At 38.5% G+C, this 17,682-nt stretch overlaps 3 protein-coding genes across 4 annotated transcripts in view; 2 read left to right on the top strand and 1 right to left on the bottom strand.

The window, feature by feature from the left end:
- Window positions 1-103: 103 nt before the first annotated feature.
- On the top strand, window positions 104-6,806 carry slc3a1 (solute carrier family 3 member 1). Its single transcript, XM_014030456.1, has 10 exons — window positions 104-958; window positions 1,964-2,143; window positions 2,231-2,376; window positions 2,481-2,606; window positions 2,826-2,945; window positions 4,335-4,459; window positions 5,310-5,511; window positions 5,654-5,836; window positions 6,045-6,170; window positions 6,267-6,806. Exons 1-10 carry the CDS (start codon window positions 532-534, stop codon window positions 6,696-6,698), a joined length of 2,067 nt encoding a protein of 688 aa, XP_013885910.1. The 5' UTR covers window positions 104-531; the 3' UTR covers window positions 6,699-6,806.
- On the bottom strand, window positions 6,659-15,044 carry prepl (prolyl endopeptidase like). Its single transcript, XM_014030352.1, has 15 exons — window positions 14,651-15,044; window positions 14,254-14,382; window positions 13,869-13,935; window positions 13,482-13,653; window positions 13,316-13,383; window positions 13,072-13,198; window positions 12,763-12,979; window positions 11,826-12,017; window positions 11,475-11,687; window positions 11,160-11,335; window positions 10,240-10,456; window positions 9,880-10,029; window positions 9,562-9,688; window positions 7,146-7,234; window positions 6,659-6,971 (listed from the first exon to the last, which is right to left on the bottom strand). The coding sequence occupies exons 1-15, from the start codon at window positions 14,777-14,779 to the stop codon at window positions 6,894-6,896; spliced, it is 2,151 nt and encodes a 716-aa protein (XP_013885806.1). The 5' UTR covers window positions 14,780-15,044; the 3' UTR covers window positions 6,659-6,893.
- camkmt (calmodulin-lysine N-methyltransferase) overlaps window positions 14,302-17,682 on the top strand; it is a gene marked incomplete at its 3' end in the record, with an annotated part of 77,418 nt that continues 74,037 nt past the window's right edge. The window contains 4 exon segments of one of the 2 annotated variants that reach the window (XM_014030633.1): window positions 14,302-14,735; window positions 15,300-15,504; window positions 16,116-16,288; window positions 16,648-16,712. In XM_014030633.1, the coding sequence (XP_013886087.1) occupies window positions 15,343-15,504; window positions 16,116-16,288; window positions 16,648-16,712 (400 nt within the window). 2 annotated transcript variants of the gene reach the window in all.

Raw genomic sequence — 17,682 nt, 5'->3', positions numbered from 1 at the left:
TATGGACCAAAATCTCTGAGGAATGCTTCCAGCACCTTGTTGAATCTATGCCACAAAGAACTGAGGCAGTTCTGAAGGCAAAAGGGGGTCCAACCCGTTACTAGCGTGGTGAACCTAATAAAGTGGCCGGTGAGTGTATATACAGATGGGAAAAACAAAGAATGAGTCATATACATGAATTGTACAAAAATCCAAATATTTCTGGGCAGGGTGGGCTAAGCCCAGGCCCCAGTGTTTAGAAATCTTAACTGTGCCTCTGTTTAAAATCTTATGCTCCCCCTTTAGGCTAGGCTACATTAGATTTCTAAGTAATAAAGGGTGAATAAATCCCTGCTAACTCTGCAACAAGATAAGAAATGGTAATCTATAACCAGTCCTATCAGCTCTCTGGTTTCACATTCCTCAGGTGGTTCTGATGTGTGAGAGGAGTCTGGCACATTTCCACCCGTTCTCTCCCAGCACTTCTGGTCCGGCTCCGGATCAGCTTGTTTTAAGGTTTTATAGTTCAAAGATCTAAACACATACATCTAAATGAGTTTTAGAAAAGACAGTGACAGCGTGGAGCTGGAGGACTGCATCAGGAACCCGGGGTATCGGGATGCAGACGGCGGTAGAAAAGCGGCGGACACCCCCAGCCCTGAGCCCGGGCAGAGGCGCGACTCCACGGCGGTGGAGCAGGGCTCGGAGCCGGCCTCTAAGGAGTACCAGCAGGTCAAACCGTACGCCGGGATGCCCAAAGAGGTGCTGCTGCTGTACTCCTCCCGGGCTCGGTACCGAGTGCCCAGAGAGATCCTGTTCTGGCTGTCGGTGTGCTGCACCCTGGCGCTGCTGGCGGTCACCGTCACCGTCATCGCGCTGTCGCCGCGGTGCCTGAGCTGGTGGCAGCTGTCCCCGGTCTACCAGGTCTACCCTCGGTCCTTCAAGGACTCCGACGGGGACGGAGTGGGAGACCTGAAAGGTAGGCTGTAATTAAATGATGATGGAAGAAATGCAATGTGTTTTGAGTCTTCAAACATTTATTTATGTCACTAATATTTAAAAGTGTTCTTTTTAAAGTGGTTTTACGCAAGATTTCTCCAGGCTTTTGAACGCATTTTTTAAACTTTGGTTGCATTTTTACTCATTTTTAATCTAGATACTGACTATTTTCAGCCTTTTTTTAAATTTGGTATATTTAAACCACTTTTATTTATCACACATTCTTGCATAACTCTAGGGATCAACTGTTGTGTCTTCATAACAGTGTTGGAAAAAACAACAACACAAGATATAAAGAATAAATAATATTTTAGCATAGATAATACCCAAAGGGCTATTAGCTGAAAACTTTACATGCAGTTGTGGTTCCCAATGTTGGGCTCTGGACCCTGCTGTGTCTCATGAAGCACTGACTTTGGGGTTTTGAAATGATCTAGAAAAAAAAAATATTTTGAAACAATTGCAACTGATAAAGATTTATTGGGGTTGTTTAAAAATGTGTGCACTACTTTGTCTCAATTGTTTTTGTGGGCCTAAAAACAAGTTTTTATTAAACTGAATATAATGAACTATATATATTTTAAATTAGTCATTGTTACACAGTTACCAAATACATTTATACCACCACTTGCTCTTATTAGTTTACAGCTATATTATGCCTTTTTTCTACTTTACAAGATTAAATCATTTACTTTAATCAACTTTTTGAAGGCTAAATAAATGAAGTATTGCCAATGCAAACTTATTATTAGGTCTTTAGAAAATTAAAATGATTTCAAAGTAAAAGCACCAATTTGTATTTTCTTAAAACGTATAAATCTTTATTTGTGTGATAACAGAAGTTAAAATGGTATTCAGTTGAATTAATGTTTTTTTTTGTTTTACTATCATTATTTCTAAAACACACAAGCTACAGATAACAGTATCAGTGATAAGCCTGTTTATGCCGGCGTCCAGCATCACTGTGGTGTCTCTGTTTCTGCAGGGATCACAGAGAAGCTGGGTCACTTTGAGCATCTGAACATCAAGTCTGTGTGGATCAGTCCGTTCTACCGCTCTCCCATGAAGGACTTTGGCTACGATGTGGAGGATTTCCGGGACGTCGATCCGCTTTTTGGAACCATGAAGGACTTTGACGTGCTTTTGGCTGAAATGCACGACAAAGGTGTGGTTTCAAAAGGAACGTGAGGGTATGAACATCACATTTTAGTTTAAAAGCATGTTGGGATAATTGTGTCTGTGTTCCCATCAGGTTTGAAGCTCATCATGGACTTCATTCCTAATCACACCAGCGATCGTCACCGCTGGTTCAACCTGAGTCGGACCAGAGATCCCCTTTATGAGGATTATTATGTCTGGACTGACTGCAACAAAACAAACCCAAAGCCTAATAACTGGGTTTGTACACACAGGATGACTTGGAATTCAACTTAGAGTTTTTCATCATTGAACAAGTCTTCTTTTAGCACTATGATCAGATGAGTTTGTCCTCTTTCCTGCAGGTGAGTATATTTGGAAACTCATCGTGGACTTATGATGACGTGAGAGGACAATGCTACCTGCACCAGTTCCTCAAGGAGCAACCGGATCTGAACCTAAGGAACCCGAAAGTTCGCCAAGAGATCATTGTATGATTATCTCTGCCACCGACTCATTTCTTTTTCTTTTTTTTTGCAGCACATACTGTGTGTTTGTCTTCTCCATTATGCAAATAGACTAATATTGCGCAGATCTGTAGAAGCAATTCATAAAAGACTAGTTAAAACCTTTTTTTAGAAGGGAAATTTAGATTGTCACTAGTTTTCCACCTGTTGCACATGCTGAGTACTTTTATAATTTCCCTGTAGGATATTATTCATTTCTGGCTGGAGAAGGGAGTGGATGGGTTTCGGATGGATGCAGTGAAGCATATCCTGGAAGCCACTCACCTGAGGGACGAGCCACAGGTGGATCCAAACCTACCACCAGTGAGTGCTCCCTCTTTGCGCCACAATTGCTCACATCACGGTAAAGTCTGCCTGTTTAAATGGATCAGTTATGAATGACAGAGCAGCTAAAAAAACTGCTAATTTCAATACGAGCCTTAAAAACACAGCTGTGCTCATTTTCAGTTAGGTGTTAGGTCTGAGTTAACGTGTTACATTTTAATTGCCGCAGTTACCTCTACTGCTCAAAGTTCATTTTAGTCAACAATCTGTGCCCTAACCTTGTTATACAAACAGGATTTGGTTTTATTGACTCATAAGTGACATGTCAGAGTCCAGATTTGGACAATGCGATGCATAAAAACAGCAGTGTGGGCAGAAAACACCTCCGCCGACTGAAGTGAAGCTGCTAGAACAAGCATGATGACTGAGTGGGATGTTTCACACTGTACGTCGTGTACCATTTATCTCCGGCTAAAATGTCAGGTTCATCCCGTGCCCTTCTTAAGAAAATACTGTAATTGCAATTCAAAGAGTTAATGACACACCGACTTCTCGGTAAGAAAAGAGGTTTTGTTCGGCAAAGGCTGAACCTCACCCCATCCCTGCGGAACAAAAGATTAGTGGAAAAGAGGCATATTTTAGAGGATTAGAGCGTTAAGAGAGTCACTGGGATTTACTGACCGCTAGAGAGTGATGCTATAATACTGAGACTGACTCAGACACTTTTAACACAAAGGCATCCTCTAATTTTGGACCTTATTTTTGTATTACATTAACTGTTAGTGGTGTATAAGTACTGCCATAAAAAGCTAAATATTTCTAGCTTTTTATCACATTATGTGTATCTATTATCATTACTGCTTTAGAGGTTTATTACTTTAAAACCAGTCCATTGTTGTGGATTGTTTTTCTTGTTTGGCACCACATGAGTTTAAAGATGAAATTTTTTCTTTCTATCAAGCAGGTTACAAATGTAAAGTCAAACTTTCTACTTATTAAGGTTTAAATTAGTAAGCCAGATTATCTATTAACAGTAATTAACTTTTTACGTCTTTTTCTTTTAGGTTTCAGTCCTGTTTCCTCACAATTGTTACAAAAATGTTAGCAAATTGGAGCAAACATTTAATCAGAAAACTCCTCACTGATACAGGAATGTCTGATTTTAAACCAAGTTTTCTTTACTGGCGTCTTTGTGTTATCTGGTTTCTTTTTGCATTCCACCTACACAACCTGTAAGTGGACTCTACGCTCTGGTTTGAGGAAGGAATAGATTTAGTGACAAGCTCTCCTAACTTCGAGTAGACAAGAAGAACTGTAGGAAATCTACTTTATATCAGTATTAAAGCTTTACGAGTCTTTTTGCCAAACACAAAACCTGTTTAAAAAGGCCAAGAAATTCAATAAAACCCAACTCATGTTTCATTCCAGGAGTTGGTAACTACAGAGTGGGATCTGTACCATGACTACACCACAAGTCAGGTGGGCTTACATGATCTGCTCAGAGAGTTTAGAGCAGAGATGGACACCTACAGCCGTGAGCCTGGCAAATACAGGTATTACAGCTTTTCAATGCATGCATAATTGACAGGTTCTTCATGTCTAGTTGTTTATCTTGTTATGAACAGAATGCTGCTAAATGTTCTCTCTGATGTATGAGACTCATTTACAGCATATAAATGCACTTGGAAACAATTTAACCTGTGTCTTAAGATGATTTCTGATCTTGTAATGATTAACTGCAAATCATAAAAGACAAGTGGAAAACATCTTGCTTACAAATGTAATGATTCCTTGTGCAATCTGAACTTCTAAATTAGATTAGATATAACTTTACAGAATCCTTGGGAAGACAGCAAATTTGACAGCAAGTGCAAGCAATGCAAAGTAAAAATAATAAACACACAAATATAGATTTAACATTTAAATAATTCTATACAGTAGCCAAAATCTATTATTAGGGCAGTAGTGGCATCTGCTACTCCTTCCCATTCTCAGTCAGTTAGTCGTACACTTGGGAAGAAGCAGTCTGTCACTGAACAGGTTCCTCTGATTGTTGATGGTTTGCAGAGGGTGACTGTTAGTGTCCATCATGTCCAGCAGTTCTGTTACAAATCTAAAGCCAAATCAAACTGTTGGAACATCTTGAAACATTGTTTTCCAAATTTCAGTCTTCTCTAACGTTCCCATAATTTTGATAACAATGCTATCACAAAAGAAATTCAAAACAAATTGACAACAAAGTTTCTAAATCATGGGAATTTTCAGTGACTGAAATTAGTCTGTATTAGTTTTTACAAGTAGAAAAAAAAGCTTTCCATAATAGCAATCTAGTCCAGTTATTATTTTTTGACCAAATGTGTCTAAAGTATAGTCAGTGCAGTCTATGTTTCCATTGTTTCACAGGTTCATGGTGACGGAGTCATATGATTACCACGAGGTGGAGAAGACCATGATGTATTATGGTACTCCACTGATAACAGAAAGTGATTTCCCCTTTAACTTTTACCTGCTGGACCTGCCTCACAACACCAGCGGCTGGTGGGCTCAACATCTGGTCAGCCTTTGGATGGCCAACATGCCCCGAGGAAAATGGCCCAACTGGGTGGTGAGTCACGTCAGAAACAATTCACTTCACAGTAAAAAAACAAAAAAAACAACTTTAATAAGTTTTATTCACCATCGTTAAAACACAAGCCAAAATCTGAGTTTTCTCCAAAGTTTCAGCAGTTTACCTCCTCTGTAACCAGGTTGGGAATCATGACAGGTCGAGAATTGCATCCAGCGCTGGTCGGATCTATGTGGAAGCCATCAACATGATGCTACTGACCCTCCCTGGCACACCCACAACCTATTATGGCGAAGAGATCGGCATGGAGAACATTAACATCACACAAAGTCAGATACAGGATCCTGCTGGCAAATACAATGCAGTGAGTATTGTGTAAACACCAAAGAAACGGAGAAACACAGCTATAAAATTTCAGGTTTATTTGATAGTATTACAAAGCAGTGTTTGTAATTATAATAATCATTAATTTAACAGTAAAAAAATAGGATTTATTGAAAAATAATTGTAGTTCATACCCAACTTTTCTTTTGCGTTATGTAATAAACTGAAGTGTAATTTTTTTCTTACAGAGTGCCAGTCGGGACCCTGAGAGGTCTCCAATGCAGTGGAGTGGTGACATGAACTCAGGCTTCAACGACAAAACCAACATCACCTGGTTACCCTTACATCCTGATTATGAAACTGTCAATGTGGAGGTAAACATATCGTTGAATTTAACATTTACAAGATCAAATACAAGCCCATTCTTTTAATTTACATTTTTGTTAACACATCTACTCCATTCCCTTTAGGTCCAGATGAAAGATGAAGGTTCTGTATTATCGCAGTATAAATTTCTGAACCACCTACGTCAATCAGAGCTCCCCTTCCAGAGAGGATGGTTCTGTTACGTCCTTGCTGATGCCAATGTTTTCTCTTACCTCAGAGAGCTTGATGGGCACAAACAAGCTTACCTCATGGTGATTAACTTTGGTAAACAATCTGCCACCACAGATTTATCTTCCATTCAGGAGTTACCCGACCAGCTGCAAGTGCTGATGAGCACAAAACCAGCCAACGACGGGAAAGTCTTTCAGAAGTCCAGTATCCTGACGCAACCAGGAGAGGGTTTGACCATTCGGTACTCCACCTACACCCGGTTTCATCAAAACCATGGTGCAGAGTGCTATGTCTCAGAGAAGGCCTGCTATTTGGACACCATTGACATACTTTATAAATGCTGATGTACATCAAAAATTGGATGCAATTATTAAGATTTAACAGTCAAAAATCAGTGAGATTGTTCAGTGGAGTTTTCTTTTGTTGCCATACAATAAAGTAACAGATCAGTTTGTTGGTTATACCATCTTCTTTCTGGTTAGTATAAAAGTCATCTGAGTCGTGGCTGTAAGTGTAGACGTTTTCCTCCTGGCAGACATTTATCTCTTCCTCCTGTGTCGAGGCTGCGGACAGTCCAGACCTAATTCTGTGTATAGAAATGCGAGCTTGAGGGCCTCCTTTATCAGATAGGAAAGAAAAAGAAAATATTCACGTTTTAGTCTGTATCCTTGAGTTCAAAAACTTTACATTATGTAAATGTGAACAAATTATTGGGTTAAATTTAAAAATTCAGAACTTGAAGTTTGATAAAAAGAGTCAGGCAGTTATCAGATCCTCTCAGAGTATCTTACCTCCTCCAGTATCTGCTCAAACCTTTCAGGTCCAAGATGATTCACTCCAGGTTGGAGATTAAGAACTATGTTTGGTATTTGTTTACAATCTAAAGAAAAAAAAACAAACAAATAAAATCTATTTTAGACATTTATCTTATGTGTCCTGTATCTCCATTACTTTGAACTGTCCATTCCAAATTATCCACCATCCTTCTCCCGGTGGTACGCACTGCTACACAAGTGCGGTCTTGACCTTGACAGCTCCCAGTCTGTAGAGACTAATCTCCTGCTCTGATACACTATCTCTTTACCATGTTAATGGGCCTGCCCACCCGCCTGGATGTGTCTATGCCATCAGCACTTTATCAAAGACTCAAGAGAACACAGAGCGGGAGAGAGAGACAGATTGGAAAGACATTTACACACATACATAGACACTAAAGCTCGGTGTGTGCATGAACAACAGGAGCGTGAGATGGTGAAGGAAAGAGATAATAAGTGCATTTGAAACAGGAAGAGAGGAGGCGGTGTGTGCCTGTGAGAGAGAGAAGGGGTGTAAATAAGGAGTACCACCAACGTGGTGAAGGAAGATTATAAGTGAGAGGGAGAAAGAGCCTGTCTGGGGAAAATGAGAGCAATTAGCTGACACATGCACAGGCTTTACCACAAGGTGACCAATGCTACACTTTGGACAGACATCCCCAGACACCCATACACCTATTACTGCTGCCTCTGCTGACCTTCACATTGACACTGCTATTGGGAGATGATCCTGTGCTATAAAACCTCAACTGAAGCAGAAATAACAGCTAAAAGAAAACAGAAAAATCCATGTGGAATTTGAAACTCTGTCTGCCAATCCACCCAGAAAAGCACATTTATCCAAACAAACGTAAGTTGTTGTTTTTTAATACATAAAAATGTGTGCAAACACTTTGATGTAGAATTTTCTACAAAAATCCAGTGATATGCCAGTGACCAAAGCATTTCTCAGGGCTGATGCACAAACAAGCACCTTCACTAAGACGGCAGGTCTAATTCCATTTCAGTAACCCACACTCTACAGATGATAAAACACATCTTCTCCACAATGTCACAAAAATGGTAAGGACATGCTGGACCTAATTTTTCATTTTGAGTGAGCAACAAATTAAAACTTTGTAAAAGGTTCAATAATTTACAATAATTTATTGCAGTGAGGTAAAAACTTCCAAGAAATATATGATTAAATATTTTCAGGTATGCAACTCCTTACATGGATTTGAATACTGACTTAATTTTTTTCTTTGACTACACACTCAGCAATGTGAATGTGTGTTGAATTTAAAACAGGGTTTATTACAGAACAACTTTAAATTTATTAGTAGTAGAAAGTTAAAGATTTAGAGCATTATTAGTCACTTAAAAAGGAAAAGAAATATGGATCTGTTTTCTATAATTACTATGTGACTGCTACTGCATCTACAATAAAGTTGCTTTGTTACGTTGGAATTTTAATTTTAAACTGGATTATCTAAACATCACTGAGCCATCAGGATAAGGGATTTGAAACCTTGTAGGTGTCCTTTGGTTTCTGTCTACAGAAAATTTGCAGTAGATCCACTGGACTTTGCAGCTTGTAGGCTTCTCAAACTGTTTTGTGCCACAGTGGGCAAACTGTTTTATTGCGGGAAGCCACAGTGGTTTCCATTTCATCTATAATGCTCTTAATTATAGGTGCTATCTACCAAAGAAACATCCAAACTACAGCATAATCATCTGGTTAAAATGTAACAAGATAATCAATACAATTCAATCTTTTGTCAGTGTGTCTCATGGATGGGCAACATAAATTGTACAAGGGAGCACAATTTTTTGTTGACACTACCAGAGGGCCACATATCGCCAACATAGAGTGCAGTATTGACATATATTGCTTTTAAATCCTTCTTTTTCACATAAATTCAAACGAAGCACTTCACACTTCTAACGGATGTATTTAACGGCTAAAAAGTTGGATTTTGAATGATATGTCCCCTTTAACAGATTTCATGCTCAAATGTACATAGAACAGTTGTACTCTTGTTATCTTAAATGTGAATGCAAAATGTCTGAAGCAAAAAAAAAAAAAGAAACACTTGCTTTTGTGAGCTGAAGTGCAATGGCATATGCCTTGAGTCCAGACATGGTTGTGGTTTGGGTAAAAAGTTGCTGGTGTTTATGTACTTGCAACTTCAGTAAAGTTCTCATATTTAGCTTTGTGCAACATGTTGCTATTGCAACTTATATTGAAATTCTTCATGGCAGACAGCATCTCTAAGCAGACTAAACACATAGGTTTGCCACAACTGGCATGCGCTTCGCCAGTTGCCCATCCCTGGTGTATGTAGTATTCTGGTTTATGGACAAAAATGATAAAAGTGTTGTGTGTGTGTGTGAGAGAGAGTAGAAATACCTGTCTTGGGTTTCGTGCTGAAGTGTGTATGAATGGCTTTGTTAAGATGTTCAACATATTTAAGAACACCTTCTAAAGGAACTCTGGGATCACCACTGTAGGCTGTCAGCAACATTGATGGGTAGTGCTGTTTCAGACATAAGCACAAAATTCAAACCATAAATTATCCAGATTCTATTATAAGGGCTTAAAATGGTTTAAAACTATCTTTACTTTGCCAAATATTGTCTAAGAAAAAGCAGAATGTTCTCCACCTTTAAATACACATATAAGTAACAGCAGCAACATTTGTCACTTTTTCTATCCTGCTTTAAATACCTGAGGCTTTATGTTGTGAAGAGGACAGTAGGAAGATATGATTTGTCTGTGTTTCAAGTTTTCCACAGGGTTCCCCCACTCATCTCTGTCCTCCAAAACCAGAGGAAGACTGGGGCTCTCCATAGTTCCCAATACGTCCAGAAAAGGAGCCTGCACTCCAAAAAGAAAAGCTTTGAATGAGTGTATGCTTTATTTTACAATTAAACCTATAATGCAACTGACTTGGGTTCAATGTGTAGTAAAACTTTACATATCTACAAAAGCCACATTAATAATTTCCTTCTGAGGAACACAGTTTATTATGTTTTTTATAAACTACCACACAAAAACACAGAAACTTATTGTCATTTAATGTCTTACATGCAGTACTATAGCCCGCATCAAGTTTGGGTTTTTGTTGCAAAGTGCTCCCACTGGCACAGCTCCAGCACTGCAGGCTGTGAGGGCAGTGAGTGAAGGAGAAGAGATTCCCAAAGAGAAAAGGTGATTGAGACAGGCTTGGAGGTCCTCAACTCCCCTTGTCTTCCCTTCTACTTGAGCTTGTCTTTGCCAGGAAAGACCACGCTCTCCTCCACCTCTAGACAGTGTAAAAGCAAAGAGTTTATTCACATCAGCACACGAAGCTGGAACTTTTAACTGTATTTTTAGCCATGACTTTAGTAAACGTTCCTGCAGCATGATCATTAAACAATCATTGGATTCATTTAGACTGTGACAACATTCTCATTGAGTGAAAACAGATGCTCGATGGTTGTTTTCTTGATCTCTGATTTGAAAGCAGAGACTTACCGGTAATAAGTATTGCATAAGTTGAATAACAGTTAAATGCCATTATAAACAGATTAAATCTGTTTGATATTAAGTATTCTGGTTGTGAAAAAGGTGAAAAAAAGCAACTGGTTGTCTCACAACAATTAGCAAATAAGAACCACCCACACTTTTGCACAAACTTGTAAAACACTGTCAGATTTTTAGTGAACATGATAAAAGAGCACATTCTTCTTTTCCTGTTGAGTATCTGTGTGCTCTGTACAGCCTGCAGCTCCAAACAGTGAGGAAGGATGATGATTTTAAAAATTGAGCAGATTAAGTTGCCCCGTTTTTGCTAAACCTAGATTAATTTAACATTTAAACAAAAACAGAGAACAGTTAAAAACTGTTCAGTTTCTTGGAATGTAAGAAAATAACAATTTTGGACAAGTTTATAAACAATCTGAAATCAGTAATTAACCAGAGCAAATCAAGATGTTTTTGAAGCAGGGAGAAGAATGAATCATTACCTGATGTGACAGTAGGCCAGTGCCCAGCCCTGCTCCAACAGCATTCTTCTTACTGGGCAGAACTCCATGTTCAGATCTCTACCATAAGCTCCGTATACATGGACAAGCAAAGGCACCTGGCTCAGACGCTCCAGAGGTGCTGAATGGAACAGTGTCACTGGCACAAAGGTGCCATCCTGGAGAAAATGAGAGAATTTTGGAGATTAGAGTCTTTATTAGTAAATTACCCTAATGACAAACTTTAGAAGGCGGCACTTAAAAAATAGCATACTGCTGATAATGTTTCGTTGTCTGTGTGTTATTAAGTGTCCTTACTTGGCTGCAGGCTTCCAGACGTGTTGTGATAGACCTGGCTCGGTTCTCTGGAGAGGAAACATTACCAGTGCCTGATAAAAGAAGCTCTTTCTTTGGATACAGAGAGTATGGAACAGGTGGATGGACTGGAGATGATAAAAGAAATTCGAACACATCTTGCTGGTCTGCCAAGCCTGGTTTCTTGGTTTCAATGGCACAAGCCCAGGAGGGGAGCTTGGGTATAAATGTAGAATAAGAATTTGAGACTTTACAAAGAAGACTTAAATATAAAGCAATCAAAATCAAGGCAACAAACAAGCAAGTCCAAACTCAATGTTTCCTCTAAATATCTACTGAAGTTTTTACACTGACCTGTACAATCTTTGGGTCTTTGGGATGGGTCAGTGAAACCACAATCAGAGCGAGTTCATTGGCTGGTGTTTTTGCAACCAACACACAATGGTTTCCAATAACATCCATATCTTTAATTGCAGTACCAGGATCAGGTGTGTACAAAGCCACCCAAGACGCCATGGATGGTTCAGAGAGGGGAGACACCACTACCTAAGAATATAAAAAAAGAAAAAATAATTATTTTGCTTAGGAAAAAAAAGTTGGAAACAGAATAAACGATGACATTTGGTTATAAAATGTTTCAATGTATTTTATAATTTTAAAATTTCACAGCAAACTTATTGTATATCAGGAAAATTACAGAACCACAAAGTAAAAAAATCATCTTGAATTTTTGTCATTTCAAACGTAAACCATTGAGAAATAAAAAAAAGTAGCAGAACAAACAATTTCCAGGGTTAAAATGTCAGTAGAAAGATAACATATTGCAAAAAAACCTCCAAAACATTACACGCCACTGAGATGAACAGTTGTTGAGATATTCTCATTTAAACTTGGCTCAGCCGAAGTGAAACAGGAAGGGGAATGTCTGCATGTGAACAGAACATTGCTACAACGGCTGACAACACAGACTATAGAGAATCTGATGTTTATCTAGATTATTTTGAGCCACTATGAGAGAAATGAAGAGTCAGAGTACAAAAAAAAATACTGTTTCAATTAACAAAAACCAAGGCGTTTTCTTTCTTAAAGAGTTCTCCTTTGATGTCACTTCCTGTTTCACTTCGGCTGAACCAAGTTTAAAAGAGAACATGCCTGTTATGTGACAAAACAGGTAAAATCATGTATTATAGTCTCTTAAATATAAAGATGTTTTTTTTTTACCTACTGTATTTGAAGGACATGAATGTCACAGGTACTTTAATGCAACAAAGCTTACATGTCGAATCTCTACCTGATATTCTTGTCTTGGCCCTGTATTTGCCAGTATAATAAGATGCCCTCTCCAGTGCTCCACGTGGTACAGGAGGTCCAGCTGGCGAGGTTGAACCACAAAAGGATTTAAATGTGATGCTGCTCCATCGATGAGTAGCACCTCTGAACTGGTTCTGCTGTTGCAGTTGATGGTCAGGATTTGTCGGTCTCTTGACTGGGCAACCTCCACAAACACACTGGTAGGAGGGGTGGGGAAGACAAGGATTTATTTTCAATCTTATTTAATGGTAGAGACTGTTCATATGCCACAACACACACACACACTTACTCAGGCTGAGTTTCCTCATACACACACGTTATTTTACTTCCACTGGAGGTCAGGTCCAGACGAAACACCGTGGTGGAGCGTAGGCCTTCCAGTGTTGTGTAAACCAGGACATCGTCTGAGGCCCACTCTTCATTTAGGCAAACAAGCATATTATGAACCTCCTGTATTAGTTAGTGCTCTGTTACCCCTAGCACAACTAAAATACTTTTCTTGAATTATTTAAACTTTTTTTTAAAAAATTTACCAAGGCTGAGGACTCTCTCCAGCTTGAGTAGGATGTTGTGGGGATTCAGAAGTCGAACAACCACACACCTTGTTTATTACAACAACAAATATGATTTATTTTTAACTTAAGATTAATGACACAACACAGTACACGTGAAAGGTTAAATTATTTGAGTTTGATTTACCTTAACTCATCATTGTGACTACATTTGAATGTGGTGGCAAGATGCTTCTCTTGTGGAGAAAGACGTATTCTCTGGATTGTCCAATGAAAAATCTCCTCATTCTCAGGTTTTGTCTTCCCGTCCCCTTTAGATATTTGTTCTAGGTTTATCACATGCTCTGGCTCCTTTTCACCTGCAAATACAGTGAATGCGAAGGACTAGTTTTCCAAAGAAGATGGGCAATCAGTAAAGCCAAATAATTAGATTCTGTAAACCCAGCAGACATGGAAAGCAGTTAGTTGTATAATCTTGTTTTGCAGCATTCTTTAAAAAATGTTTGCTGATGAGTTTCTGGTTTATTGAACTGATTAAATTATTTGCGAAACTAAAACCACATTTAGTTCCTACCATTTCTTTGTTCTGTTCTGTAAATGCCATCATCTTGGATGAAGTAAACGTGATTACGTCCATAGACCTGAGAAAAGATAACAATGAATTTTAAAACAGAGTGAATTGTTCCAAATCTATAATAAAAATGACAAACGGATGACAGGCAAATCCCACACAATAATGCAAATGCTGTGATACCGACACATCGATTAATACTGGTTCTTAAAACAGAAAATAGCTCATGATGATAAACAGGGTTTGATGTTTTGCAGCGGGTAAACAAGGAGCTGATTGCAGTTTATTTCAATCAACAAAGTTATGACAACTGTTACATAAAAGCTTTACCTGACTACACTAGGTTTATACTCAAAACCAAAAGAAAAGAGCAGAAAACAGGTCTTACCACAGAATCATCAGGGATATGGGAGAACCTGCAATATGCTGCCTCCAGTCTCCTGATGAAATACTTCTGTAGGTTTTTGTACTCGTCAGTTGTAGTTCTGAAGCGATTAACTGATGAAACATAGGTTTCCTGAAATAGAAACTTTACTAACTAGTACTTTACACTTTGTACCACATATATATGCAGCACGTGAAAAAAAAGTTTTGATAAAAGCTGAGGTGGTAATGTGGTTCTTTACATTTTGAAGCGTTGCAATTAATGGGGGTCAATTTCAGCCCTATGATATGACAAAAAAAGTTTTAAATAATGAATGACTTTAACAAACAGCGATAATTTAACAGGCAGTAACCGAACACCAAGCCAAATAACATCTTTAATATTTACTGAACACTCTTACCGACGTGGTGCAACAACGCTGGACAAACAAGGGCAGCTTAAATCGTATGGACACTGCAGGCTTCCAGAATTTTGCCCGAGAAAACGTAAGGAGACGAGCAGGAGAACACAGAGTAAACGACAGAACCATTTTAGAAGTAAGCTTTACTTTAGTTAGCCATATTTACACAGCTGTCTGTGTTTTAGGTGGTGTTAGCAAACTGCTGCTATCAGGAACTGCGTGGGATATTTGAGTAGTTAAACGCGCTGTATACGGCGTATAAATGTTGTATTTAAAGCGTTAATATAGACTATTTCTTTATAAATCAGCTTACAACTGTGTCATTTCTAGGCACGTGCATTAAATTTCCTAAACAGAGGCAGCTTAATGACGTAGCAAGACATGCTAGGCTAAGCTAATCGAGTTTCGATAACCTAGTTATCAGTTTGAACTGAAAAATCGAGTACGATAGTTTCTGTGATCTACTTATATGTCTGTCATGGAAAGAGTGTACGGAAGTAAAATGTAACAGGTGATTTCAGTCGAGCCACGTCTGTGATCCTTTTATAATTTTCTTTTATATATATTTTTTTGCATTTTAAAAGAAGCCATGTTTTATTTTCTACATAGTACCCGTGGTATTAATAGTAAAACTGTGACATATCTATAGTGTAAGCTGCTTACAGATTTACCAGGCAAGTATTTTCGATAAAATGGAGAGGGGCTCTACCGGCTCAGCAGAAAAGACCGAGCCGGTTTCATCGTGTGGAGACAACAATAACGAAGACCCCTGCGCAGCTAAAACCCTCACCTCCCGGGGAGGAACCTGTGGTGCTACTCATGTTGCCCGAGCCAGATGGACTCTCCTGAGACAGGTATTGTTGTAGACAGCTACACACCACCGCCTGAAACTTACACCCAGCTTGTAAAACCTGTTTGGATTAAAAGTGAAGACAGATTCGTTTTGTGATTGCTTTTGAAACAATTCTATTATTGTATAAGTATTTATTGTTCTATTGAAAGCAATTAATTGAATTCATACGTTGCTCTTCATACTAAGGAAATGACAATAGAAGTAACAAGAAGAAAAAAGCAGCAATATAATAAAAACAATAAAATCGAGATTGCATTGTAGGAATGTACAAATGGCTTATAAATATGTAATTTATTTTTGGAGAGGTAATGATGCTGATGGAGGTAAAAGATGGAATTTAATTGGAACCTTTTAATGAAACTGTGGGACAAATATGACTGTATGAAAAGTAATTAATGCATTTTTCAAAACAAAACAATATAGAATTAGTTGAAAATCTTGATCATCTGTGTTGTATATCATAGTATTTGCTTGATATATAAAAAAACTTTGTTAAAACAAAAAGCATAACCCATTAATTCTGCCTGCTTAGACTTCACAGATTAAGAGTTAACAAATCTGATTTGTGCATCATACTATAATCCAGCTGCTACTTTTGTTTTTCTCTCGCAGGTGTTACGTCAGAAGCAGGCAGACGGTCCAGAGGTCAAAGAGGTGTCTGTTCGCAGGTTTGCCACTTTTGAACTTTTCATCAGAGAACCACTTGGTGAACACAGCAATACCTCAGATGACCAGTGGGTGGAGTACAAAAGTGTCTTCTTTCCCGAGTACAGTGCCTTCCTCAGGTATATACACCTCACAAAAGTTTCACACACATGGTGTTAATTTGTCAAACCCACAAATTTCTGAAATGTCTAAACTGAAAAAGTTCTCAGCTTGTTGCTTTTAAAGCAGTTGAAAAAAAAATGCATTTTAAACAATGAAGTTAGAAAAAAAGGTTGTTGAATGGGCATTAAAAATAATATTTTGTAGTGTATGGTTTAATGCTATTATAATGTAAAAGTATAGAAAACAATTTCTTTGCAACTTGATTATTAGTTTAAAGAGAAGTAAATCTGCATTTCATACATTTCCAAAGGAGCCATAATTTGACTAGTGCTCCTGCAGACTGCGTTATATTTATCTATATGTTTGAATTTTTCAGGGATAACCTGGGACCTCTTAGAGTTAATGAAGTACTCAACAGTTTTGACAACACAGGAAATGTCTGTAAGTACATACTTTTTGTGCTGTTATGAAAGTGTATGCAAGAATAAACCTCTTAGTGCTTTTGTTTTTAACTCATATTTCACTCTGGCTTTTATTAATGTTGTACCTTTGTGTGGTTCACAAGCTTGGCAGGAAAAGTTGTCACTGTTTATTCACACTGTAGCACAGTTCTGTGCATTTTGTATCCAATGGGGTAAAGATTATACTAGCGGTTGATTAATAACTTTATACAATAATAAAAATTCAGAAAACTGTAAATATGTATGTATGCAAACGTGTGTTTGATGTTCTCTTTGAAGTCGTCATGTGCTGCACTCTGTTTTTGTCCGTCTTCAGGATGCTCAGAATAGGTCAGAAAAGTGTCAGAGGCTGGTTTAAGCAGACAGATGGTTCCAGCAGGAGTCGATATCAGATATGAACAAGGGTATCAACTCCTTTGTTGAACTCTGTAATCAAATGTTCTCATTTATGACAGAGATTTGTGGCAACTTTAATTTACACCTGCTAGAATGGATACTCATGGATAGTAAACCCAGAGTCGGTGTGTTTTTTCTTTGCGTCAACTTTATACCCTTTATTATTGTCTTTTGTGAATGGGTCATTGGTGCCCTTACATCTGTGTCTTCCTTCTCTAACAAAGTAATATTCTTTTAGAAATATGTCCTCAGTCGCAATTGAGACATGGCGACAACCGCAGCCCCCCCCCGGTTCACATTCCTCTTTCTCAATTTACAACCCCTCTCCATAGCGTCCCTCATTTTTCTCTCCACCCCTCCATCCCTCTCAGCTGGAGTCATGCTTGGCCAGATGGGTAACAGAGTTCCTGACTTGGCCAATGGATTAGCACAGCCGGAGATGAGAGCATAGAGGAAGGGAGAGGAGAATAGGGGGAGAAGGTGGGTGGGCATGCCAGAGGTGGAACGGGGTGTGTGTGTGTGTGTGTGTGTGTGTGTGTGTGTGTGTGTGTGTG

The sequence above is a fragment of the Austrofundulus limnaeus genome, unplaced genomic scaffold, assembly GCF_001266775.1.
Source record: "Austrofundulus limnaeus strain Quisiro unplaced genomic scaffold, Austrofundulus_limnaeus-1.0 Scaffold0, whole genome shotgun sequence".
NCBI classification, from domain to species: Eukaryota; Metazoa; Chordata; class Actinopteri; order Cyprinodontiformes; family Rivulidae; genus Austrofundulus; species Austrofundulus limnaeus.
This window is presented reverse-complemented; position numbering and strand designations above follow the sequence as displayed.